Source organism: Salvelinus sp. IW2-2015, linkage group LG12 (genome assembly GCF_002910315.2).
Source record: "Salvelinus sp. IW2-2015 linkage group LG12, ASM291031v2, whole genome shotgun sequence".
In the NCBI taxonomy this organism is placed as follows: domain Eukaryota; kingdom Metazoa; phylum Chordata; class Actinopteri; order Salmoniformes; family Salmonidae; genus Salvelinus; species Salvelinus sp. IW2-2015.
This window is the reverse complement of record NC_036852.1, coordinates 7,579,902-7,607,401: the sequence shown is the minus strand read 5'-3', so window position 1 is coordinate 7,607,401 and position 27,500 is coordinate 7,579,902. Positions and strand designations below refer to the sequence as shown.

General features: G+C 40.9%; 1 protein-coding gene across 1 annotated transcript in view; it reads left to right on the top strand.

Annotated features, from left to right (window-relative positions):
- Window positions 1–1,921: 1,921 nt before the first annotated feature.
- LOC111970978 (contactin-associated protein-like 5) overlaps window positions 1,922–27,500 on the top strand; it is a 46,035-nt gene continuing 20,456 nt past the window's right edge. The window contains exons 1-4 of the mRNA XM_023997768.2: window positions 1,922–1,956; window positions 2,095–2,261; window positions 24,468–24,661; window positions 25,796–25,946. Of these exons, the coding sequence (XP_023853536.2) occupies window positions 1,922–1,956; window positions 2,095–2,261; window positions 24,468–24,661; window positions 25,796–25,946 (547 nt within the window). The remainder of the gene's footprint in view (window positions 1,957–2,094; window positions 2,262–24,467; window positions 24,662–25,795; window positions 25,947–27,500) is intronic.

Here is a 27,500-nt window from a genome sequence, read left to right as displayed (position 1 = left end):
GTCTGTGTTTAGCCCCACCAACACTTGCTTTAAAGTTAAAACTCTGTAGACAGATAAACTAATGGCTTAKATCTCTGAGAGCACAGTTGTACCCTTGGTATTCTGACATTAGCTACGTAGGCAAACTAGGTAGACTTTACACTTACACAATGCAATCTGCTCAAAATGTTCCTGTGAAGTCGCAGAGCAGGTGAGGTGGAATGTTGAGAGTTATGAGGATAGCTTGGCTTCTCTGTGACATTCGCTAATGTAACTGGCGTCCCCTGGGTTTTACATCCAATCTGCAGGTACCAGCCTGAGGCAATAAAGTCCATTTACTTGACTAAAAGTAGGCTAAAGTTATTTGGACTGAAATTTCAAATTAATAAAACATTAATGACAGTATGATGTATCCAAGGTTGGATGTTCAGACTGTAATCAGATAGCAGGTCTTTCAAAGGGTCATATTACATATTATTAATAGATTGTCTATTGAATGGCATGTGTAATGATGATATCAGGGATATGACCTGCCATTATATGATGTCCATACATGGAATCAGGCTATTTGACCTCTATTATAAAGGTTTCTCTATATTTAAAATGAATTGAACGCTTGGGCAGTGAATGTCTTTGCCACAAGTCCATCAACAGGTTCCCTGCACATCTCCAGTATTTGGAGAAACTGTTAAGAGGGCCTAGTTATTGGTTGTACCGTCTCATGTATAACCAACCCATTGGCACATCATGCCTGGCTGTGCTTAAACGAAGGCAACCAAACTGATTGATCAACCGTCCAAATGGGATAATACTGTCTGCTGCTGCTGCTGGGCAGGGTAGCAGGCAGCTGGGCACTGGAGCTGTCTCTTGCCCAGAGCAGATGATCACTCATGGCCAGCACCAGATCATTTCCCCCCTCGCCTCAACAGACAGATTTTTAGGAACCCAGCCATATTTCACATTACAGCAATGAAATAGTGAAATAGAAATTGTAATCTGACATAGACATGTAGACATGTACGGGAAGCACACAAACACACACCTAAAGCTAATACCCCCACAAACACATTTGTTTGAGGACACATTCTTGGTGTCTCTGGAAAGCTGTATCCTGCCCTCCCCTGGGTATCTCCTTCCATCATGCTCTCTCAGTCCTTGGATAAACAGACATCCCGCCAGGACCGGCTGAAATTGATTGTGCGCTTGCTGAGATTAAAGTGCTGTCTGGGAACACGACGTGGGGAGGCTATTGAAAAATGGTAATGAAATTAAGTGAAGCGTGAACATGCACAGTAACAGAAAACTGTAGTTTAAGGTATTATCAACAGTAAAAAACTCTTAAATGTTTTACTACGGCATACTGTCAGTTATGTTGCATTGTGGGGAAATTGCTGTATTTCGAATGGTACTGTTCCACCCCACAGAATACAGTACGGTATCTGTAGAGGGCCAAAAACCTTTTGACCACTAGTGGGTGCATGGTATTGTTGTTTCTGTCTCATTAACATATTTTGAGGTATGCCTTGTAAGAGGCTATATTTGTTGCACCCGTGAGTGAGAATGCTGCACCAATTTAACTCATGTGGTTATAGTGCCCCATCAATTTAAAATGTATAGTGGACAGATTGGAGTGGCAGCAAGTCATTAAATGGTTGAGCATTGCAATGTGTAAGCTGGGAGTCGGGAAGCAAGTAAAGGGAGTGCAATTGTAATAATAAATAGAACATAGTACAAAATGAGAAACACGAAAAGGGTYCAGACATGAAAGAGAAACAGAGTTGATAGGAAAAMAACTAAGGGGAGTGACAGATATAGTGGAGGTAATCAGGAAGGTGATGGAGTCCAGGTGAGTATCATGAGGTGCAGGTGCGCGTACTGATGGTGGTAGGTGCGCGGTGCGCGTACTGATGGTGGTAGGAAAGAACTAAGGGGAGTGACAGATATGGTGGAGGTAATCAGGAAGGTGATGGAGTCCAGGTGAGTATCATGAGGTGCAGGTGCGCGTACTGATGGTGGTAGGTGTGCGTAATGATGAGACAACGGGCGACAACAAGTGCCGGAGAGGGGTAGCGGGAGTAAACGTGACAGTACCCCCTCCCTGACTCGCGGCTCCAGCCGCCGGACGACTCCGACCAGAGGGACGGTCCCGAGGACCAGGAGCGGGACAGTCGCTTCTGCTGAGGCACAGGAACCTGTAGAGCCGGCTGAGGCATGGGAGCCTGACGAGCCAGCTGAGGCATCCCCGGTTGCATCGGCAGCGGCACTTGGACCCGACGTCACCAGTAAAAAAATATATATATAATCCCTTTTGCTTCCCCTTTGTGAGGCTTTATTCTCTAACGTGCATGTTGGGAGTCGGGAAGCAAGTACAGGGAGTGCAAATGTAATAATAAATAGAACATAGTACAAAACGAGAAACACGAAAAGGGTACAGACATGAAAGAGAAACAGTCAATAACACCTCAGGAAAGAACCAAGTGATAGATATGGTGGAGGTAATCAGGAAGGTGATGGAGTCCAGGTGTAATGAGGCGTAAGTGCGTGTAACGATGGTGACAGGTGTCGTGTAATGATGAGACAACTGGCGACGTTGAGCGCCGGAGAATGCTTCCAAACTGGCAGTGGCTACATGGCAAACAGATCAAAAGGACATGGCAAAATGCTTGTCACGTTTAGACAAGCATTTTGCCATGTCCTTTTGGTCTGTTTTGCCCAGTAGCCGCTGCCAGTTTGGAAGCCTTTTTTAAGGCCTCTAGAAGTGCAAGTGTGGTGGCATATTTCTGCTTTACCAAATGAGGAGKGCTACAAACTACACACCAGTCAGAGTTATACTTAAACTCCATCTTTAATAATAATAAGCTTTGCAATAGCCTTTTTGACTTTCAATGATGCGCTATCTCTAATGAACCATTGAAAAGTGACTACAGAAAAATATAAAAGTTCTTTTATAGCCAAGATACACCCCTCTCAACTTACATGACGAACCACAGATCTTAGGAACTGTTAACAAAGAAAGACTTCTTCTTGAGAAAGGAGTATCCCTTAGCCAGATAACATTCGCTATAAATTATCGTTCAGTTTGGTCCCTAATCTCGTACCTGGTCCCTAATCTCGTTCCTGGCGAGGTTCTAATCTCGTTCCTGGTACTTCATAGTACAAAAACACCAACTCATCCAATGGCATATATCAATTATCAACTCTAGATACTCCCATCTCAAGTAAACCCCCTCTTGACCCCACTCCTGGACAAGCTCACTGAGGGGAGTGAGCCTCTAGGTCATATACTATCCCAGGATAAGTGTAAGATCAAAGAGGACATACAATGTTTCCAGACACTMCCATAKACCTCCCGCCAATTGGAAAAGGAGGGAGTGACTGGCGCACAMACATTGTGGAGACAAGTAATTGGTTCCCCATTAATCACGCAATCCCTTCACATGGTTTAAGAATAGGTAAAGACACATTCACATATGAAGACAATGTTCCATTCTGTTCTCTTCCCTTTCTGATATTCTGCATAGCACCAGGGACATGTGAAAGACAAGCCTGACCTCTCCCCTCTCTGGGCCCCAAGTGACTGAGCCCCAGCTTAGGGAAAAGTGCAACTGCCAACACTATAGTCCAAAAGGATACATTCTAATGACAAGTATCTCACATAAGCATATTATGCAAATAAAACATCTTAATTATCTATGTTACCCAACTAATTCTGATTCATCCGCCACACAAGTGATATAAAACACCAAATATATGCTGTAATGTGTAAACACTATACCTAGTAGCCATCCTGCTTGCACCAATCCCTTGTCATTACAGTAAAATGCTGTGAAATATTATGGTAGCATTWACTTTTTTATGGTATAATAAAGTCAATTTTACAGTTATGCAGAGTGTGTCATTACACAGTTGTCACGCTCGTCGTAACGTTTAAGTGAAGAGGACCAAGGCGCAGCGTGATAACTATACATCTTCTTTTAATGATGAGAAGACGAAACGAAACGAACAACACTTTACACACTAAACAAACCGACGAACGTGAAGCTATACAAACAATAAGTGCAGACACTGGCAGCATAGACATAGACAATCACCCACAAACTACCTAATGACTATGGCTGCCTAAATATGGCTCCCAATCAGAGACAACGATAGACAGCTGTCTCTAATTGAGAACCAATCTAGGCAACCATAGACATACATACACCTAGACTAAACACTGCCCCATAAACATACAAAAACCCCTAGACAATACAAAACACATACATCCCCCATGTCACACCCTGGCCTAACTAAAATAATAAAGAAAACAAAGATAACTAAGGCCAGGGCGTGACAACAGTACTTTCTTTGGTACCGTATTTATATTACAGAAGGTGTACTGTAATATGAAATACAGAATTTTACTTGCCACCAAGCTGCCTGTAAATTACACGTCAATCCCTTTACAGTGTGGGTTCAGCTTTTGTCACTAGAGAACATTAGAAATCAATGCTTTGGACTAAAGAAATTCTTAGTCAGAGAAACACATGGTCTGGCTCTACTGAGACTGTGACGTCTAATATATTAGCAAGTGTCGACTCTAATTCACTCAGTAAAGTCATGTTATATCAGTAACAAAATAGATGTAGATTGGAAATGAAGATGTGGAGCTATGTGTTGATAAACTATTTKTGACAGACTCCCATTAAATACTTGTTATGGACAGACAAATAAATAGGCCAATAGTCAATGATTTCATGTATTGATATGTTGAACCATACATGGACCTCTATAGACGGTTATTGCTATAAGAATAACAATCATCCTTTTCGTGGAGTCTTTCTTTTGTAACCTGTAATGTTGGACCTGGGTTTATTCTGCTCTCCTTGAGATCTGTGTAAGGAGAGAAGGAATGAGATGTAGCGGAAGGATTCATTTCTCCGATCATKATTTATACRGTATGAAGCATGGGCAGGATCCAGGGCCRTGAGGCAAGGGCAGAACACAGCTGATATGAGGAAGGAGGTGAGGAATTCAAGCTGACATTAGAGGCCTTGGGAGAATGGAGTGGAGGATGGAGGCTCTCCTCTTGTTCAGRGTCTGAGCCGATTTACTGAATGACGACTGACTTCCACAGGGCCAATGATATTTTGAAAGATAAAGCAAAGTACTTTAAGCATTGSTTTTCATTTCAGTCTCCTCCATCTCCTCTAACCGAAGCTAATTGTTTGGATTTTTTTTCTATGAATAATGTAAAATTAACAGCCATACAGAAAGACTAATGTGAAGAGGAAATTACAGAAGAGGAACTTCTTGATACAGTTAAAGCCTTTAKGTTTGGGAAAACTCCAGGGCTGGATGGCATACCAGTTGGGCATAGAATTAAAAAGGTATTGTCGGACATTATTCATTCTAATCAGACAGGTTTTTGACATGGACGATATGTTGGAGATAATATAAAGCAAGTACTGGAAACAATAGAACACTATGAAAAAACTGGGAAATCAGGCCTGTTATTCATAGCGTACATAGAAAAGGCTTTTGATAAAGTACAACTGGAGTTTATATATAAATGCCTGGAACTTTTCAATTTTGGAGAATCTCTTATAAAATGGGTTAAAATAATGAAAAGTAACCCAAGTGTAAAAAAGTGTATAATGGCTACTTCTCAGAAAGTTTTAAACTGTCAAGAAGAGTAGAACAAGGTTGTCCACTATCYGCATATCTATTTATTATGGCCATCTAAATTTTAGCTATTAAAATCAGGTCCAACAATAATATTAAGGGATTAGAAATACAGGGCTTAAAAACAAAGGTGTCATTGTACGCTGATGATTGTTTTCTTTTAAATCCACAATTTGGATCCCTCCACAGCCTCATAGAGCTAGATAATTTTTATAACCTCTCTGGATTACAACCAAATTATGATAACTGTACTATATTATGTATTGGATCACAAAAAAATACTACTTTTACTTTACCATGTAGTTTACCAACAAAATGGTCTGATGGTGATGTGGATATACTCGGTATACATATCCTGAAATAAATKAATAATCTCACTCCAATACATTTTAATAGAAAGTTAGCAAAAATAGAAAGATCTTGCTACCATGGAAAGGTAAATACCTTTCTATTTGTGGAAAAATCACCCAGATTTACTCTTTAGTCATATCCCACCTATTTGTTGATGGTCTTGCCTACACCTAGTGAACAGTTTTTTAAATTACATGAGAAAAAAATTAYCAATTTTATTTGGAAAGGCAAGCCAGACAAAATTAAATGGGACAATTTATATAATGAATATGAATTCGGAGGGCAGAAATGATTAAATATTAAAGCATTAGACCTCTCACTAAATGCTTCTGTCACATCTGCTCCTGCCACACCCCCTAGTGGTCATCCGGTGTCTGCTTGACCTGCAGCCATTCCCCCAGTACACTCTCTRTCTCTCCCCCTCCCTTTCTGTTTGTGTGTGGTTGGAGACAGGTGTGCTGGAGTCAGAGCAGATRCCTACCAGCTGCAACTCATTCCATTATCAAGACCTCTACAAATACTCAGTTCTGCCACTTCCACTCTGCCAGATCTAATTCTCTGCTCATTTTGCCACCCTGACTCTGGCTCCTGTTCCACATCTCARCACCCTGCTACCCTGTTCTGGACTCACCACACCACCACTCCCTTGGATTCCCCTCTGGACCTGTTTACCATGTCCCAACCCAGTACACTCCAGCCTCCACATCTGGTTTCCTACAACTCATCCAAGCTTCCCCGGATCCGCACTCCATATCTCCCTGTGTTACAATAAATACCTTGGCTTCAGTCATACAGAAGTTATATTTAAATCCAAACTGGTTCTCTAACAAATTAGTAAGAATGTCTCACCCTATGTTCAAGAAAGGCCTTTAACCCTTTATTCAGTAACCCTTTATTCAGATTACAACCTCTCACTTTCAATTATTTGAATAGGAAATAATCTACCAAATATCACTATTTTTAAAACAAGACATAGAAAGTTGGTTGCAATTTCAATTTAATCCACCAGAAAAGACACAACAAATAATACAACAAATAGTGTGGTTAAACTCAAATATACTAATTGATAAAATTATATATTTTTTWATTTAAATGTTTATAAAAGGTATAGTCTTCATAAATACGAATAGTGGAGTTTTGTCATACATGCAGCTAATTAAAACTTAAGGAAATGTCTGTTCTACCCAAAATTACAACCAACTAATTGCAGCCTTACTGCAAAAATGGAAGAGGAAAGTGGAAGAGGGAAAAAGTAAGGAACTTGTATGTTGGCCCTGCATTAAAGACCATAATTGGTTAAAGAAAATTGTGATGAATAAAAAAGTATACCAGTMTCATTAAAGGACCAAAAACTTGACAGCCGTTCAATATAGATTGCAAAATAGTTGGGAAGATATTTTTGACGTACCGATTCCATGGCACATGGTTTATGAACTGATACGCAAAACTTAACATTTTACAATTTAAATTATTATACAGAATTCTTGCAACCAACAGAATGTTATATACAGTTGAAGTCGGAAGTTTACGTACKCCTTAGCCAAATACATTTAAACTCAGTATTTCACAATTCTTGACATTTAATCCTAATAAGAATTCCCTGTCTTAGGTCAGTTAGGATCACCACTTTATTTTAAGAATTTGAAATGTCAGAATAATAGTAGAGAGATGATTTATTTCAGCTTTTCTTTCTTTCATCACATTCCAGTGGGTCAGAAGTTACCATGCTACCAAATACTAATTGAGTGTATTGCCTTTATTTGTTAACTTGGGTCAAAAAAAATTGGGTAGCCTTCCCAAGCTTCCACAATAATTTTGGCCATTCTCCTGACAGAGCTGGTTAACTGAGTCAGGTTTGTAGGCCTCTTGCTCGAAACGCTTCTACAGTTCTGCCCACAACTTTTCTATAGGATTGGGTCAAGGCTTTGTGAAGGTCACTCCAATACCTTGACTTTGTTGTCCTTAAGCCATTTTGCAACAACTTTGGAAATATGCTTGGGGTCATTGTCCATTGTGGAAGACCCCATTTGCGACCAAGCTTTACTTCCTGACTGATGTCTTGAGATGTTGCTTCAACATATGCACATCATTTTCCTACCTCATTCTGATGCCATCTGTTTTTGTGAAGTGCACCAGTCCCTCCTGCAGCAAAGCACCCCACAACATGATTGCTGCCCCCCGTGCTTCACGGTTGGGATGGTGTTCTTCGGCTTGCAAGCCTCCCCGTTTTTCCTCCAAACATAATGATGGTCATATGGCAACAGTTTTTGTTTCATCAGACGAGGAAAATAGTACATATCTTGTGTCCCCATGTGCAGTTGCAAACCGAGTCTGGCTTTTCTTATGGGGTTTTGGGAGCAGTGGCTTCTTCCTTGCCTTTCAGGTTTATGTCGATATAGGACTTGTTTTACTGTGGATATAGATACTTTTTGTACCTGTTTCCTCCAGCATCTTTACAAGGTCCTTTGCTTGTTGTTCTGGATTGATTTGCACTTTTCGCTACAAAGTACGTTCATCTCTAGGAGACAGAAACGTGTCTACTTCCTGAGCGGTATGATGGCTGCGTGGTCCATGGTGTTGATACTTGACGACTATTGTTTGTACAGTGGAACGTGGTACCTTCAGGCATTTGGAAATTTCTCCCAAGGTGAACCAAGACTTTGTGGAGGTCCACAATTTTTTTTCTGATGTCTTGGCTAAATTCTTTTTGATTTTCCCATGATGTCAAGCAAAGAGGCACTGAGTTTGAAGGTAGGTCTTGAAATACATCCACAGGTACACCTCCAATTGACTCAAATTATGTTCAATTAGCCTATCAGAAGCTTCTACAAGCCATGACACATTTTCTGGAATTTTCCAAGCTGTTTAAAGGCACGTCAGGAGTGCCTTTAAAGGTATGTAAACTTCTGACCCACTGAAATTGTGATACAGTGAATTATAAGTGAAATAATCTGTCTGTAAACAATTGTTGGAAATTACTTCTATCAAGCACAAGTAGATGTCCTAAAAGTCTTGCCAAAACTATAGTTTGTTAACAAGAAAGTTGTGGAGTGATTGAAAAATGAGTTTTAATTACTCCAACTATAAGTGTTATGTAAACTTCCGACGTCACCTGTATATTCTGTATGCATATATACAGTGGGGAGGACAAGTATTTGAAACACTGCCGTTTTGCAGGTTTTCCTACTTACAAGCATGTAGAGGTCTGTATTTTTATCATAGGTACCTTCAACTGTGAGAGACGGAATCTAAAACGAAAATCCAGAAAATCACATTGTATGATTTTAGTAATTTTCATTTGCATTTTATTGCATGACATAAGTATTGGTATTGACATAATGGAAATCAAATTTATCACCCATGGAGGTCTGGATTTGGAGTCACACTAAATTAAAGTGGAAAACCACACTACAGGCTGATCCAACTTTGATGTAATGTCCTTAAAACAAGCACAAATGAGGATCATAGTGTGTGTGGCCTCGTGTGCCTGTATGACCTCCCTACAACGCCTGGGCTATTGCTCCTGATGAGGTGGCGGAGGGACTCCTCCCAGACCTGGACTAAAGCATCCGCCAACTCCTGGACAGTCTGTGGTGCAACGTAGCGTTGGTGGATGGAGCGAGACATGATGTCCAGATGTGCTCAATTGGATTCAGGTCTGGGGAAGGGCGGCCAGTTCCATAGCACATATGCGCTTCCTCTTGCAGGAACTGCTGACACTCCAGCCACATGAGGTCTAGCATTGTCTTGCATTAGGAGGAACCCAGGGCCAACCGCACCAGCATATGGACTCACAAGGAGTCTGAGGATCTCATCTCGGTACCTAATGGCAGTCAGGCTACCTCTGGCGAGCACATGGAGGGCTGTGCGGCCCAAAGAAATGCCACCCCACACATGATGACCCACCGCCACACCGGGTCATGCTGGAGGATGTTGCAGGCAGCAAACTTTCTCCACGGCGTCTCCAGACTCTGTCACGTTGTCACATGTGCTCATGTGCTCAGTGTGAACCTGCTTTCATCTGTGAAGAGCACAGGGCGCCAGTGGCGAATTTGCCATCTTGGTGTTCTCTGGCAAATGCCAAACGTCCTGCACGGTGTTGGGCTGTAAGCACAACCCCAACCTGTGGACGTCGGGCCGTCATACCACCCTATGGAGTCTGTTTCGGACCGTTTGAGCAGACACTGCACATTTGTGCCTGCTGGAGGTCATTTTGCAGGGCTCTGGCAGTGCTTCCTCCTTGCACAAAGGCGGAGGTAGCGGTCCTGCTGCTGGGTTGTTGCCCTCCTACGGCCTCCTCCACGTCCCTGATGTACTGGCCTGTCTCCTGGTAGCGCCTCCATGCTCTGGACACTACGCTGAGAGACACAGCAAACCTTCTTGCCACAGCTCGCATTGAATGTCCATCCTGGATGAGCTACCTGAGCCACTTGTGTGGGTTGTAGACTCCGTTCATGCTACCACTAGAGTGAAAGCACCGCCAGCATTCAAAGTGACCAAAACATCAGCCAGGAAGCATGGAACTGAGAAGTGGTCTGTGGTCACCACCTGCAGAACCACTCCTTTATTGGGGGTGTCTTGCTAATTGCCTATAATTTCCACCTGTTGTCTATTCCATTTGCACAACAGCATGTGAAATTTATTGTCAATCAGTGTTGCTTCCTAAGTGGACAGTTTGATTTCACAGAAGTGTGATTGACTTGGAGTTACATTGTGTTGTTTAAGTGTTCCTTTATTTTTTTGGAGCAGTATATATATATATATATTTATTTGCAAAAAAAATTATGGGGGATTGGAAGTGATGCAGACAATTACATTGATGGAAGCTACAATCTATCTGCAATATTAAAGTTGATCTACCCCCTACATTTATTTTTTAAGTGACAAAAAAAATGATAATATAAAAAAGTATTTTTTTTAAATGCCTCTTGTCAGGCTCCAAGTAGTCTTTGGAACCCTGAATCAAACAGTCAGTCACGAGAGACTTGGCTCCCACAAACATGCATATGTAACCTAACTGTACTGCCCTACTGTTGAAACTACACTGATAAACCTTTCAAATATCCTGTATATTTCAAAGTTAAAGTCTACAGTACTGCAGGTTTAGAAGTTCGGAGAGTGTTACTTCAGAGTGGCTAGACGCACTTTACTGCTGCAGTATTTATATATTCTAGTGAGGGGGGTCACCACCCGTGATAGTTTCTGAACCTTGACTGAAAGGGAATGACACAATAGATGAATTCATTAATCTTTCCTGCCCTCTCCACCCTCCTTCCACTCTTCTGTCTTGCCTTCAGCTTTCCTGATACCCAGATGTCAACAGTGTTGGAGGCTCGAAGGGAGGGGACAGGTGCCTGTCGCAGTTGGGGCTGAGAGATGAGATGACACTGAGGGTGAGATCACAAAGATGGCAATTCATCACTCTTCCAAACCGATAGAAACCTATCATGTTTCATGTAAGACCCAGATGCAGACAGTGTCGAAGTAACAAAAGTGRATTACTAGTACAGGGGGAGGCAAAACGACAGGTCAAGGGCAGAGGGTCAGAGCAGGCAGGGGGTCAATAATCAGTGCGGTGTGGCAAGTGACATAACGGCAGGAAGGCTCAGCGTCAGGGCAGGCAGATTMTTCAAAACCGGGAAAAACTAGAAACAGGAACTAGAACAGACAGGAGCAAGGGGAAAACCGCTGGCAGGTTTCACAAAACAAAAMGAACTGGCATCAGACAAACAGAGAACACAGGTATAAATACCCTGGGGATAATGGGGAAGATTGGCGACACCTGGAGGGGGGTGGAGACAAGCACAAAGACAGGTGAAACAGATCAGGGTGTGACAGATACCTTCCCCCCCAGACACTGTCTGTCTGAGTGGAGGGAGACGGAGGCAGATATCTGTGCAGGGTCTAAGTACTCTCTGCCTTTCTTAATGAAGGAATTCCAGACCTTGTCATGGTTGAAAAAGCTGCTTGTATAGACCCCTTTCTGTGTTTGCAAACATTGCTGCACGAGGGCGATGTGCGCAAGTTGGTGCCAGAACACGGGGGAGTTCTTATAGAACGCCAGCAATAAAAACCTCTATTTACATGTTGCTTATGAGTGCATTTCACACTACTTTTGGATTATAATTGGATATTAAGGCTCGTATGAARGTCCTGCTTAATATAATGTTTATGTCATCATCGAAACTCAACTGCATTACACTTCATGGCTCTTTGGCTAGCTTTTGCTACAGTAAATGTTGTTACAGTAAATGTTGTCGGTCAATGAATGTTAGCATTCTAGCTAACAACTGCTGAATCCAAAATAGTTATTTTGCAAACACCACAAGAAAATATATTTTCTTAGTGACTGTTCAATCAATAATCCAAACGTTATTGTAAGCATATGAGAACCCCCAGAAGTTATTTTGTAATCAAAACATACGGGAGCAAATGGCGAAGGCTTGCTTACTGCAACCAAAAGTCACTCTCATCTGAGCATGACTTCAATGTGCTGTGTACTGAAAAGGGACCTATAGGTCATTGTACCCCTTCTATGGGTTAAATTTTGCCTGGAGATTGTGGAGACACTCTGAGTGTAGGACAATGTGCTAATCAGGAAGCGAGGTGTTTGGTTTATCTTTTATCCCAAACCATTGTTGAAATGACAGTCAGCGACACATTGACACATTGACAAATGAGCACATCCAAATAGCAAATGAGATGCAGGACACATATCTAAATGAACGTCATTTGTTGAGGCAGTATAAGACGTAAGCAATAATTGCTTCTGTGCACCAATGTTTAACATGAATATTAAGCGGGGACCTTACCTAACTTCAAGCATAGTCATCCCTGGTTATATATATGATTAAACTCTAAACTCTATGCAAATGGGAATGTAACATTTTGATTAAAATAAACAATCTGATTGATAGGCATTAACTTTAAAACAATTACATTCTAATACTTTTTTTGCATTCGATTGCAACTCTCAGTTCAGTCTTTTCTTTGAGCGAAAGGGTCAGCACCAAAAATATTTTTTACAAGAATAATGTATTTGGTTTTAATATTTTGCACAGTATGGCAATTTCCAAAAACAGTGAATTGCTGTTGGTGCTATTTAGTAGAGGCACTTATAAACATTCTTACTGTATATACTGTACAAATTGCTTTTTCATTTAAGAAGCCTGATCTGCAGGAGGAACATGATCTTGTAATGGCTGGAGCACACTGAGACACAATGTCTGTCCTCAGAAAGGGATTTAGTGGCCAGGGTCACAGTCCTACTGTCGCCATGTCCTCTCCACTGGTCTCTCACGACATCTGAAACTGTTTTGTATCATCCTCAGAGATTTGGATCTACATGCACTATGGACCCTCTGGGACAAGATGCATTCTTCAAAACAGAACTAATGAAGATGCATTACGGAACAGACCATCTTACTGGAAAATGGATTCATTCTTGGAGAGTCAAGTGTCAAAGCTATCCTCCCATTTCTTGCAAGTGATTATTGACCATTGTTTCAGTAAATTCTTAAATAGGGCATCATGATTCATGATCAAAAATTATTAGATGATTCATCCAACTTAAACTAAGCTCAGGGAATGTGATACAAGCTCTTCATCTTCACGCGCATAACAGTACGACAATAGTCAATAATGAATGTTGGGGCCGCAGAGGTTCACTTTTCAGACATCCGATATCTTTTCAGATCGCAGCTGGACAACTCCCTCTGCCTCTTAGGCAGGTATGTTTCGATGTGTTAGAAGACACAGGTGAAAGGTTTGAAATGAGAAACGCCGTGGCCCTCAGACACGGGTGAATATAGCAGAGAGAATGTGTCGGGTCAGTGGAGCTGGAAAAGTATGTTATCTTACCACGCTAAACTGGTTTTAAACAAGTGAGTTTAGTACTATTTTTATACAAGCTCCCGAACAGTGTTAGTAATCACTTAGTAATCACCTCAATAGTGTGACTGTGTTGATTTGACTACGTTGCAAGGCATTCAAAGACAGTCCAGAGACAGAAACATCAGTTTATTCGTCTAGCGCGCCACAAAGTACAGTCTGACTGTGGCCTCTTTGTAAGGTTGTCTAATTGTTCAGATCTGATGGCYTCTCGGCTTCATTGTCATATTGATGTATTGAATGCGACTCTCTGTTTGGCTGCTGTGAAACCACAGACAGTATTTGCTCCCCATAGTTAGCCTGACCACCTTCGTGTTCAATAAAGCAGCAGCACCTCAGACTCTAATTGTGCCATGGCCTTACCAGAAGAATATCAAGAGAATATTGAGATCTAAAATGAGGCATTTACAGGACGCCTGAGCTCAGCACAAATTCTGTCTTGTGTTTCATGTTCCATTACTGGCTTACTGAATTTGAACATTTAAACCTGAAATGTAGTTTAAAAATGTKATGTTTGTCAATTTGAGAGTTATTCAAATTTTATACAGAGGGTTTAAAAATAAGGTTTTCGGGGTATGAACAAAAACGTGTTCATGGCATGCCTTATAATGCGTAATAACTGCCTCACAYTGCATTACATGCAGGAAATAAGTAGTGTTACTATACGTTCATAATACATGATTTATGATAACCTACCRCTTAATCCTTTAGCTGAATTGTTCAGATGCATCAACGATAACAGCCATAAGACCAGCTATAAGCTGACGAAACATGACCATATAGATAAGATGTAATGTGGAATGGCTTTCCGCTTCAGCCCAGTTCACATTTCTCCAAGCTATTACTGAGCAATCTTGTCTCTCAATTGCCTCAATCTTGAGCAATCAGGCACCAGAAGGGTACAAGTCTAGCTGATGATGGCTAGCTACATTTCTAATGACAAAGAAAATGAACAGAGAGAGACAGAGGAKAAGTGCCAAATGGCACCCTATTCCCTATATAGTGCACTACAGTACTTTTGCTCATAGCCCTATTGGCCCTGGTSAAAAGTTTTTTTCTGAACCATATACATAGTGACTTGCGAAAGTATTCACCCCCCTTGGCATTTTTCCTATTTTGTTGCATTACACCCTGGAATTAAAATATATTTTGGGGGGGGTTGTATCATTTGATTTACACAACATGCCTACCACTTTGAAGATGCAAAATATTTTTTATTGTGAAACAAACAAGAAATAAGACAAATAAACTGAACTTGAGCGTGCATAACTATTCACCCCCCTCAAAGTCAATACTTTGTAGAGCCATCTTTTGCAGCAATTACAGCTGCAAGTCTCTTGGGGTATGTCTCTATAATTTATCTTAGGGCTAGGCCCCTTTTTTCTCAATTTCCYCCTGAAMGACGTGACCAAAGTAAATTGCATGTTGCTCAGGCCATGAAGCCAGGATATGCATATAATTGGTACCATTGGAAAGAAAACACGTTGTAGTTTGTAGAAATGTTAGAATAATGTAGGAGAATATAACACAATAGATTTAGTAGGAGGAAATCCCCCCCCCCAAAAAACAGCATTTTTTTGAGAGCGAGACCATCCTCTTACAATGGCAAGTATAAGGGCATACTGAGAATTAGCTCCCATGATGCAATTCCTATGGCTTCCACAGGGTGTCAGCAGTATATGTTCAAGGTTTCAGGCTTGTAACTTCCAAAACGAATAAGAAATATCCGTTTTAGTACAGGGAAATTGGAAATTCGTGTTTGCGCGCGCCATGAAGACAGGACGCACCTGCTAAAATCGGTTTCCTATTGAACATACTTCATTTCATAAGAAATATTAGAATGTTATTACATTTTAGGGTATCTGAGGAGTAAATAGAAACTTATTTTAACTTGTTGAAACAAAGTTTAGGGGTAGATTTTCGGATTCTATTCTCTGCATGTTGAACGAGTGGATTACTCAAATCGATGGTGTCATCTAAACAGACTTTTTGGGATATAAAGAAGGATTTTATCTAACAAAYAAACACTACATGTTATAGCTGGTACCCTTTGGATGACAAATCAGATAAATATTTTCAAAAAGTAAGTGAATATTTAATCGCTATTTGTGAATTTATGAAACCTGTGCCGGTGGAAAAATATTTTGATGTGGGGCACCGTCCTCAAACAATCGCATGGCATGTTTTCACTGTGATAGCTACTGTAAATCGGACAGTGCAGTTAGATTAACAATAATATTAGCTTTCAACCGATATAAGACACTTATATGTACCTAAATGTTTAATATCCATAATTTTGATGATTATTTATTTGAATCGCGCGCCCTCCAGTTTCACCGGAGGTTGTCCCGCTAGCGGGATGCCTAGGCTTAAGAAGTCTCTATAAGCTTGGCACATCTAGCCACTGGGATTTTTGCCCATTCTTCAAGGCAAAACTGCTCCAGCTCCTTCAAGTTGGATGGGTTCCGCTGGTGTACAGCAATCTTTAAGTCATACCACAGATTCTCAATTGGATTGAGGTCTGGGCTTTGACTAGGCCATTCCAAGACATTTAAATGTTTCCCCTTAAACCACTCAAGTGTTGCTTTAGCAGTATYCTTAGGGTCATTGTCCTGCTGGAAGGTGAACCCCCGTCCCAGTCTCAAATCTCTGGAAGACTGAAYCAGGTTTCCCTCAAGAATTTKCCTGTATTTAGTGTCATCCATCATTCCTTCAATTCTGAKCAGTTTCCCAGTCCCTGCCGATGAAAAACATCCCTACCACCATGATTCACTGTGGGGATGGTATTCTCGGGGTGATGAGAGGTGTTGTGTTTGCYCCAGARATAGCGTTTTCCTTGATGGCCAAAAAGCTCKATTTTAGTCTCATCTGACCAGAGTACCTTCTTCCATATGTTGGGAAGTCTCCCACATTCCTTTTGGTGAACACCAAACATGTTTGCTTATTATTTTCTGGCCACTCTTCTGTAAAGCCCAGCTCTGTGGAGTGTACGGCTTAATGTGGTCCTATGGACAGATACTCCAATCTCCGCTGTGGAGCTTTGCAGCTCCTTCAGGGTTGTCTTTGGTCTCTTTGTTGCCTCTCTGATTAATGCCTTGCCTGGTCTGTGAGTTTTGGTGGGCGGCCCTCTCTTGGCAGGTTTTTTGTGTTGCCATATTCTTTCCATTTTGTAATAATGGATATAATGGTGCTCCCAGGGGTGTTRAAAGTTTTGGATATTTTTTTATAACCCAAACCTGACCTGTACTTCTCCACAACTTTGTCCCTGACCTGTTTGGAGAGCTCCTTGGTCTTCATWGTGTCGCTTGCTTGGTGGTGCCGCTTGCTTAGTGGTGTTGCAGACTCTGGGGCCTTTCAGAACAGGTGTATATATACACTGAGATCATGTGACAGATCATGTGAKACTTAGATTGCACACAGGTGYACTTTATTTAACTAATTATGTGACTTCTGAAGGTAATTGGTTGCARCAGCACCTTTTTTTGTAAGAGTGTACTGGTCTGAAAATCTTTCCAGAATCTAAACCAAAGCTTATCTATTCACACTATCTAGTACACATCTGTAGAGCATCCTGGCACAAGGAATAGGATGTTTGCCACCTAAATCATGGAGGCAATATCTTATGGCATAAAAATATGTGCTGGTGCACAAGCAGGCAACCTGGTCTCAAGGCAATTCGTAGGACTTGGTACGGGAAAATTATTCCTCCATTTAGTACGATATATTACATTACATCAGGTTACAATAAGAATGGAATAGCGGTCATAGAATATCATACATATTAGAGGACGTATACTATCATACGTCTTATCTGGCGATACAATATCATACGAATTGGATAACGTTACCTATCATTCATCTATGTGAACATATACTAGTATATGACTTTCTCTGAGACCAAGCTGCTTTTTGAGAGGTAATGACAAAGGTTAGGATAATTTAAGTAAAATCAAATCAAATTATTTGTCACATGCGCCGTATACAACAGGTGTAGACCTTACAGTGAAATGCTTACTTAACCAGCCCTTAACCAACAATGCAGTTTTAATTAAAAAATACCTAAAGAAAAATAAGAAATAAAGTAACAAATAATTAAGGAGCAGCAGTAAAATAACAATAGCGAGGCTATATACAGGGGGTACCGGTACAGAGTCAATGTGCGGGGGAACTGGTTAGTCGAGGTAATTGAGGTAATATATACATGTGGGTAGAGTTATTAAAGTGACTTATACATAGATAATAACAGAGAGTAGCAGCAGCGTAACAGGTGGGGGGGGGCAATGCAAGTAGTCTGGGTAGCCATTTGATTAGGTGTTCAGGAGTCTTATGGCTTGGGGTTAGAAGCTGTTTAGAAGTCTCTTGGACCTAAACTTGGCGCTCCGGTACCGCTTGCCATGCGGTAGCAGAGAGAACAGTCTATGACTAGGGTGGCTGGAGTCTTTGACATTTTTTGGGCCTTTCTATGACACCGCCTGGTATTTAGGTCCTAGYTGGCAGGAAGCTTGGCACCAGTGATGTACTGGGCCGTACACACTACCCTCTGTAGTGCCTTGTGGTCGGAGGCCGAGCAGCCARACCAGGCAGTGATGCAACCYGTTAGGTTGCTCTCAATGGTGCAGCTGTAGAACCTTTTGAGGATCTGAGGACCCATGCCAAATCTTTTCAGTCTCCTGAGGTGGAATAGGTTTTGTCGTGCCCTCTTCACGACTGTCTTGGTGTGCTTGGACCATGTTAGTTTGTTGGTGATGTGGACACCAKGGAACTTGAAGCTCTCAACCTGCTCCACTACAGCCCCGTCCAATGAGAATGGGGGTTAAGGTTAGGAAGGGTTAGAAAGGGGTAGCATAAATGCTACAGTTGTCCACGACACATTTTGAACACGCAACCTTTGGATTGTTAGACTTGGATTGTTAGGTCACAGGAGCAAGCAGGAATAGACTGTATGTAAGGACAGCAAAAGTCACGAATAGGCAGGAGAGGACATTTTCAGTTTTTCCTCCTTTGTGAGCTTCTTGTGACCTGGCCAACCTTTGGAGAGAATCACACAGCTGTGAGATTGTCCTTGTCCAATTGCAGGCCATCAGGMGAAAGTGAAGCTCACAAAAAAACTATCTCTACAAGACTTTAAAAAATAATAATAATTGGTTGCTGTGGACAGACTGCCTCAAAGCAACTAAAAGCAATGCCACTGTGACCTTTATATAAAATGCTACTTATTTTCTCCTTATATCCGCACCTGATCTGATTCAACCAGTGAGATATGTCAAGGGCAGAGCAGGATAAAGTATGAATTTAACATGCTGAATGCATTTATTGAATGCTCATTCACCAGCCTCAGATGAAGGATCATAATTTGATCACCCTGTTGCAGGAATTCAAACTTTGTAATGAATTTGACATTTTATAAGGTTTCTGAAGTTTGTAATTTCCACTRTGAAATTTCAGACTTGATTTTCCTGAGCAAAAATGTTTCATCCCCTACAAAAATATCCATGAACTATAATCCACATAATAATTCACATTTCTTTGTTGCAGGTTGCTTTTTAGAATAGTTTGTTTTAATATCTATGTTTTGCATGCACATTGATTGATTAATTGATCTTATACTACACAAAGTTAAATAAAAACGTTCTTAACTAATCCAATCTGTAATTGGTTGGACTTATTTAGCTCGTTATTGAGATGGTTGTCAGTTTAGACGGTTTAGGTAGTCCCATTTATCAATCTTCCCTACCTTGGCAGTCATTCTAACTGTGATTAAAAGTTCAAATTATTTGGATTTCCTAACTCTAGTGATGAGAAACCGAGGCTTTTTGAAGGCTTCGGCGCTTTTACCAAATTGTGGCGAAAAATMGTTCGTTTCTCAGAGCTTCATTATCTGTTCACAATGCACATTAGTGACATCTGCTGGTCAGCAATAAATAGCAGCGTGAGATTATCAGATATATWTTTTTTTTCTCCACTGTTTTCATTAAAACTTCGTGGTGCACCGGTAAGTCATTGGCAYCAGTAGCCTATAATCAGTTGGAATTCCAAGTTTACTAAGCTACTAGTCAGGTGAACCTTTTTCTCCAAAATCCTAGCTATATTTGTAAGTAGTGGTCGGTGTTTGAAAGCAGAATTGAAAAAAGCACCGGAACCTCGGCAAAATCAGTGGGATCTTGCATTTTTCGACACACAGTTTAAAAAGAACGTGATCAAATGAAGCTTCGGACGTCAGTGATGACGTACTTCTGATAAAGTGATACACGCATCGGCACACTGCTTCGAAGCTAGCTGCTTAGCGATTTTGACACATGCCTCTGAGCTCCGTATCAAACATAACATCACTATCTAACTCTGGCTGGATTCCAATAGGAATTATATAACACTTTCCAAACCAGCATAATATGATTTGCTGATGTGGCCTGCAAACCAGGAGTTTCAGACCACTGTGTTATGGTAGAACTAGGCTGTCGAAGTATGGTATTTTCAAAAAAAGTAATGTATTGTCATATAATAAATAATGTAATTTTTATAATAAAATATTAACTTGGGGAAGGCTATGGAACTGAAAGATATCGAATGCAACAACCATGTCTCTGTCACTAGAAAACACAGTCATGGGTGGTACTGGTACCTAAAAAAAAGTTGCTTAATAAGCACCCTGGGAAATAAATATGCAAATATGGATCTACATCGTACAGTGTTAAACCAACATCCCTAAACTCGTTACTTTAACASAATAGATGTAAACACTGAGAAAGTGTAATAGCATCAGCTCTAATAAAGTATTAATTTGTCTGAATTTGCAAAACCCATGGTGTTGGTGACGCAACTATCTTGGGGTGTTTGTTTATCAACACTTTAAAAAGTGTGAGTTTAACCCTATTTTGGTGGGTTCATATATAATTACTAAGAAAGTGTTAAATGTGCTATGTAGGAGTGCTTATTCAGACTGAATATATGATAGTATTAAGCCCATGTATACTACGCTGCATGCAGAATAAAATTWGTCCTGGATTTCTCTGACGTCAGGGGATTAAATCTGCCATTGGTCTTTGAATATCTTAAAACTTGTCTAATTTGAAAGAAGACCATCTTCTSTTTGTGTATGAATTGTATATTTTCTGTACATTTACTCATCTTGTAAGGCCTGGGTGTCGGAGTGTGAAGTCAAAGCGCAGGAAACAGCAGGTGCAAATACAAATGTTCTTTAATGAACACGGACAAACTAGGCCACCCTACTAACACACTGGGTGTACTTCTTKACCAACCCCAGACACGGGGGAAARGAACACAGTCCAGTAAACACGTAGCACAAAACCAACACCACTACTTACAAACAAACAATCCCGCACAAAGAAACGTGCGGGCCGGCTGACTAATAAGCCCAACTAATTAACCCTAATACAAAACAGGTGAACCCAATAAACACATAGGGAGGGGGAGAAAAGYATCAGTGGCAGCTAATAGGCCGGTGACGACGACCGCCGAACGCCACCCGAACGGGAAGGAGAGCCTGCCTCGGTCGAAGTCGTGACACATCTACTCTACAGTCTTTTGGGATAGTGAATTTCTAGATGTTTATAGAGGTTTTATAGATGCTACAATTTTGGCTGTCCCCAAAAAATAATTTCTTTTTCAGATCTGTGCACTTTTAATTGGAATTTGGGTAACAATAAGACCACGTATCTACTGTTGTGTAACAGACCAGGTAATGTCATTAAAAAGTTATTAGGCACACTCTAGTAAGTCTAATAAGAATGGCACAGTATATGTACAGATCTCCAATACAGCACAACAACATTCCATTATCAGATGTAAGTTTAGTTATCAAATTCCTAACAACTTCGTTGGCATGGCAATGAATGTTATATTTCACATAGAATCTATCTTTACCATGATTTAATTGGATCCAGTTATCTTTATATTAAACCTGCAACTAGTCCTTCAAAAGTGCCTTTCAATTACATGAAAGCGCACGAACGACGAAACGTTGATCTACTTGGATGGATGGCGTATTTGTCGTGTCCAACCTGAGTTGGTGAAAACAGAAGAGAGCTTATTTAAAGCTGTTTTAAACCTTCCATCTGGCCTTCTAGGGTTATGGCTGCATGTGTACCCACAGAAAACAGATGTTGACTGGCCTTGCCAGACAACCCAACTGAGCACTGCATTATGTTATCTATGGAACAATGCTCCTATATGATCCAGGATGCACTTAAGTGTGTGTGTGTGTGTGTGTGTGTGTGCGTGCGTTTAAAAATAAAAATGTAGGACACACATCACGACAAGAGAGACAACACTATATAAAGAGAGATCTAAGACAACAACACAGCATGGCAGCAATACATGACAACACAGCATGGTAGCAACACAACATGGTAGCAACACAACATGGCAGCAGCACAACATGGTAGCAGCACAAAACATGGTACCAACATTGTTGGACACAAAAATGTATTTAATTAGACATTTAGTTGAGAGAAGAAACCAAAAGTATAAAAGTACAGAGAGAGCAGCCAGATCTGAAATATTATTGCAAATAAGTGATTAATAAATAAAATGACATGATTTATTCATGATTTTAGAGCATCTGACCGTCCAATTTCAAATGGATACTGTTGTAACACGGATAACATCACTTTCAGTCCGAATGACCTTGCTGGATTAATGGTGCAGAGATGATATGAGATAGATTAGGATTAGGTTTAGTATATGATGACTAACACGTTACAATGCAATAATCTGTGATAGGCAATCACAATCAAATGCCAAGCAGCGTCTAATTAAATATAGGGCTGATGAGTTTATTATGGCATCTGAACTGAACAATCTATATGCGTCAAAATTGTTGGTCTCATGTGTTGATGCTATAGTGTGAAAGCACAGCGGGATATGCAAGTCCTGGCAAACGCTTGGACGTCCGCGGAGCTGTCTGTGGTGCTGAATCTCTCTCTCGCTCTCTTTCTCTTTCTGTCTATTTGACACTTACTTTCTCTCTCTCTCTCTCACACACACACACACACGCTTGCAAATGAAGCAGGTGAGATGCTCACTGCGTGCTCAAAATTCTGATTGATTTCCCATTGGAGTCGCGACGATGCTTGTGCGTCGGAACGCACCAGAAGTAACCACCAATCSTTGATGAAGAACGTAAAGCTATTGTCCTTATAAATAGCGACTTTTGTTGCTTTGGAAACAACGTCTTTAAGATTATGTTTGTGAGAGGGTCTCTACGATTTAATCACATGGCTTTTACAAAAATATTTCGAGGGTAGAGCTGGAAAGCCACAGGAACATTCTGAGCAGTGGGGCGCACACATTTGGATCTATATTCTGGAGACCACGGGCAGATGCTGGAACGCAACTTGGATATAATGCCTGCTGTGTTGGCGAACATGGGCTCGAGAAGCGCCTCGTGGTTCTATATATTCAGTTACTTTGTTTTGAGTATTTGTGGATCCATACATGCAGCAAGTAAGTCAATTGCAAGTCTGTTTACAGCAGGGTAGCCTATTCGATATCGTTGTTTAAGGTTGGCAAATATATCTGTCACACTCCGACACTCATCCAACTCAAGTTTCGTTATGATTTTTGAGAGGTATATATACCATTTTTCCCATAATAACTCTGGTAGGCTATTGTTTTAACACATTAGGACASTTATGWTAGGCTAAGAAYATGCATTTGGTGGGCTTTGGATGAATATTCAATTGTCTTATATACAATTGCATMGAGTCTATGTTGACTTCAAGTTGACAGGTGTTAAATGCTTATTAGGCTACTCAATGTAACTGTTTTGGAGGAGTCAGATGAAGTAGGCTACTGTTTCAGGTGGTTTGCTGGGACACTCCCTCTTTCCCTCCTGGAGGCAGTGTTTCACACTATTGTTCACTGTAAGGTATAAAATAACCAAGATKCTCTTTCAGATAATTGCAATGGACCATTGTTATCAGTTTTGCCTGAGTCATCTTTCAAAAGCTCTTCAACGTCCTCCAAAAGTCAGCTGCCTCACTCTGCTAAGCTAAACAGAAGAGAGGGTAAGTATTGCCCCATTCACTGTAAGCAAAATATTGTCAGTTCTAGTGAGGGATTTGGCTGTATTGGCCGGCATCATMAGAATAAGAKGATTCAGAGTGTTTAATAGTCACATGTACAGGGTTGCAGGTGTGATTGCAGGGTAAAGTGAAAAGCGTGGGCTCCGAGCTCCGARAWARAGGACTAAGTGAAATAAAATAATGAAAATGGTAATAAAAAAGCAACAAAAGAAATTGCACTATATACATCATAACTCTGGCAGTGATGAATAAATAAATGTCCATTGGGGTGGAGGCAGAGTAAAGACTGTTGAGAGGGTGGGGGGGGAATGACCATAGGGGGAGCAGCATGACCACTGAGTGGGTGTGAGGACCAAGTGAAATAAAAACAATAACAATTATCCTAAAACAAAAGACATAAATAATATACATATTAACAACTGCAGCAGTGATGAATGTCGTTGTTAATTGTCACAGAGACACAGACACACACACACACACACACACACACACACACAAACACGGAGAGACACACACCCATTGTACCCGTTCCTGCTGCAGGAGAGGGTGGCTGGGCCCCGGAGCGGTCAGACAGACAGCCGTGGCTCCAGCTGGACCTCAGGGAGAAGATGGAGATCACGGCCATCGCTACACAGGGCCGTTCAGGGAGCTCTGACTGGGTGASCAGCTTTATGCTGCTGTTCAGTGACTSTGGCCTGGCTTGGAAGCAGTACGGACAGAGCGAAGACACTGGGGTGAGGCTCTGCCTGTCTGGCAGGTTGATGTTTATTGTCATGAGTCTTGCCCTGGAGGCAGAAGTAAGCGGCTTTTCCCGRTAGATGGGCCAGCTGCAAAGTCAAAATTGGCTATATCGTATAAATTCATGAAAACTAAAATGTCACCATGTCACTGGATTTAGGTTAAAAGTTGGGCGGAAAAAATATGACATTTCCTTATGTTAATTACTTTTTCAGAAAAGATGTGCCTGTACCTCAGTGATTGAGTGAACAGCATATCTTACATCTTTAGAGGGCATTTGAAGTTGACATGTCACTTKAAAAAGCATAATGAGAAAAATAAGATTTGTGTAAGAAGTAGGGATTCATTTCAGGTTTGAACGGGAATCCTTCCGTGGCAGATATTATAAGAKATTTTAAAGCTGTAAATTAGAGATTTTGGTGAAGTACATGAGAGAAAAGTAGAATGCGAAAATTAAATGTTTTGCTGCAATTAATGGAAGAAAATAAGAAGAAAATCCGAAGGAATGAAAATGTCACACTTCTGAAAATACTAAATGTAAACTTTTGTTTACCTCATCAACCCCCAGCTATTTTCTGCTCTCTGTACTCTCCCCCCAGATGCTCCGGGTGGCCGCTTGAGAGATACACAGAGCATAAAACACAGTCAACACAGTCTTCTGCCCTCTAGGGTCCAAGCTCTGCTGCCTTCCTTTTTGCTTGACTTTAATTACTTTATTTTGGGGGGTTTGTTGTATTTGAACAACTTCTGAATTGATTTGTGTGGCCACTGTGCCCACCAGAGACAGAGGTCGCTATTGCTTCTTCTCATGCTGAAAGGCGAAACAAATGGGCTCAGATGGGCTTAGGCCTCCACAGAAGAACCAATACAAGTCATTAAAGAGTTTCATCGTCCCCGTAAATGTCATGTTCCTCCTCATTCTTCTCAAAAGTTTCGGGGAAGAAATCGAAAAACTGCATCTTGACACAAAAGCAAAGCCCTCATTTGCCCTCGTTAGGTCTGGTTACTATTCGTGGCTTTTTTTTTTACATTATCTTTAAATGAATGATGACTTTTCATGATCTGTTACCAATTGTTAAAAACTTTGATTTGAATGTAGTAAATATCTATTCTCCCGCTCCTCTTCRCAGCAGACATACACAGGGAACACTAACTCAGAGGGTGTGGTCCAACACAAGCTGGTCCATTCCATCACAGCTAGGTTCCTGCGCTTCGTCCCAGTGGACTGGAGCACTACAGGATGGATCGGCCTCAGAGTGGAGGTTTATGGCTGTGTATACAGTGAGTGGGTCATCACATCAGGCTGTCTCTAGTCAGGATATTGTTTGTGTCAGCTGTTTGATCACCCGCGACCGCCCGACTATGTGTGATRGTGAAAATCGGAGGCCCGCAAAATATAGAAAATGTGTTGTACTCTGACTGTACGGCACATTTTCTATATCAGAGATGGCGAAAACATTTTTGACAGGCCTTTTTATGTTTCTTATCATTTCAGATTTTTTTTGTATGTTATTTGTTACTCGACTTGTCTATAATTAGGTACATGCAGCTTCTCTTCTGTCATTACGTGTTGCGCTAGAAGACTAAATAAACCCTTGCTCGTCAGAATAATGTCATACATTTATAGAATTAATGTTTCAATGTAGTTGACATCACTAAAGTTTGTTTTCGCTTTCCTCTCTCGCGCAGCAAAYATGTTTAGGGACCGGGGAGAAAGTGCAATAATTTGTTTTTAAACTGGAAAGATTTTCAGTGCAAAATGTCCACATGACATCGGTTTGACTGGTTTTAATGAAAATGGTGTGTATTTGGCTCACTAAAATTAAGCTCTAAAGCTTAGGTTTAGGCTCCGCACTAACGCCAGATAAAAATAATGAAAGAAAAACCTTAATGTAACCCAAAGATAAGAATTGCACGTGGATTTTTAATGCATTATTATTTAACCTGCCCGCCCCACACTGTTAAATTTAACAGTGTGCTTCGTAACGACCAAACTTGTGGCAACTGAGCTGCCACCAACTTGAAGGAGACGAAACTTTAACTTTGCTTTCGTCCAACCCAAATTAAGCATATKTGATTCAGCTAGTTAAGGTCTTGTTGAGCAGCTAATTCGTAGAATCAGGTGTGTTAAATAGGGTTGGACTGAAAACCCACAGGARGGGAGCTCTCCAGGAAAAGGGTTGGGCAGCCCTGCTCTAAAGCTTCTTAAATCCTGTCTAGTGCAGAATTAAATCCCTATTTCTGAAGTCTCTTAATGTTTCACGTTGTGTTATATATTTGTCATTTTATGCCATTTTGGCAGACATTGTCAGGCATAGTGTTCAAATCACCAGCAGTAGCTGTAGATTGACCTGAAAGAATTGGGGATTCTGCACCTGCCTCTTTTGTTGACAACCACGTTCTTCTTCTTATTCTTTGGTATTATGGCGGTCCACAAAGAAATGTTAAATGTGCCTGGCGCCACCTACAGTATTGGCTGTGTATCAGCCTACTATTTTGGTAGTATAAATTCATTACACTTTGTGAAAAAATTGCCCTACCAACTAACCCTACACCCATTAAAACCTAAAACMATTCCACTACTTGGTCCTCCCAGCAGCCTGGGAGGACGGGACACTATTGTTCAAAACACCTTGTAACTCTTCTGCAGTAAAATCTCATACACCCAAGTACTTCTCTGCAACTGCCACCACAACATCTATCCTCTGTGATTTACGTTCCAGTCCTGTGGTACAGTTGACAACATTGAACATTGACWGTTTTGATATCCATTCATCATGATCTATTACATCTCATGGCACAACAAGCTGTTTTAATACTTATATAGAAATATAC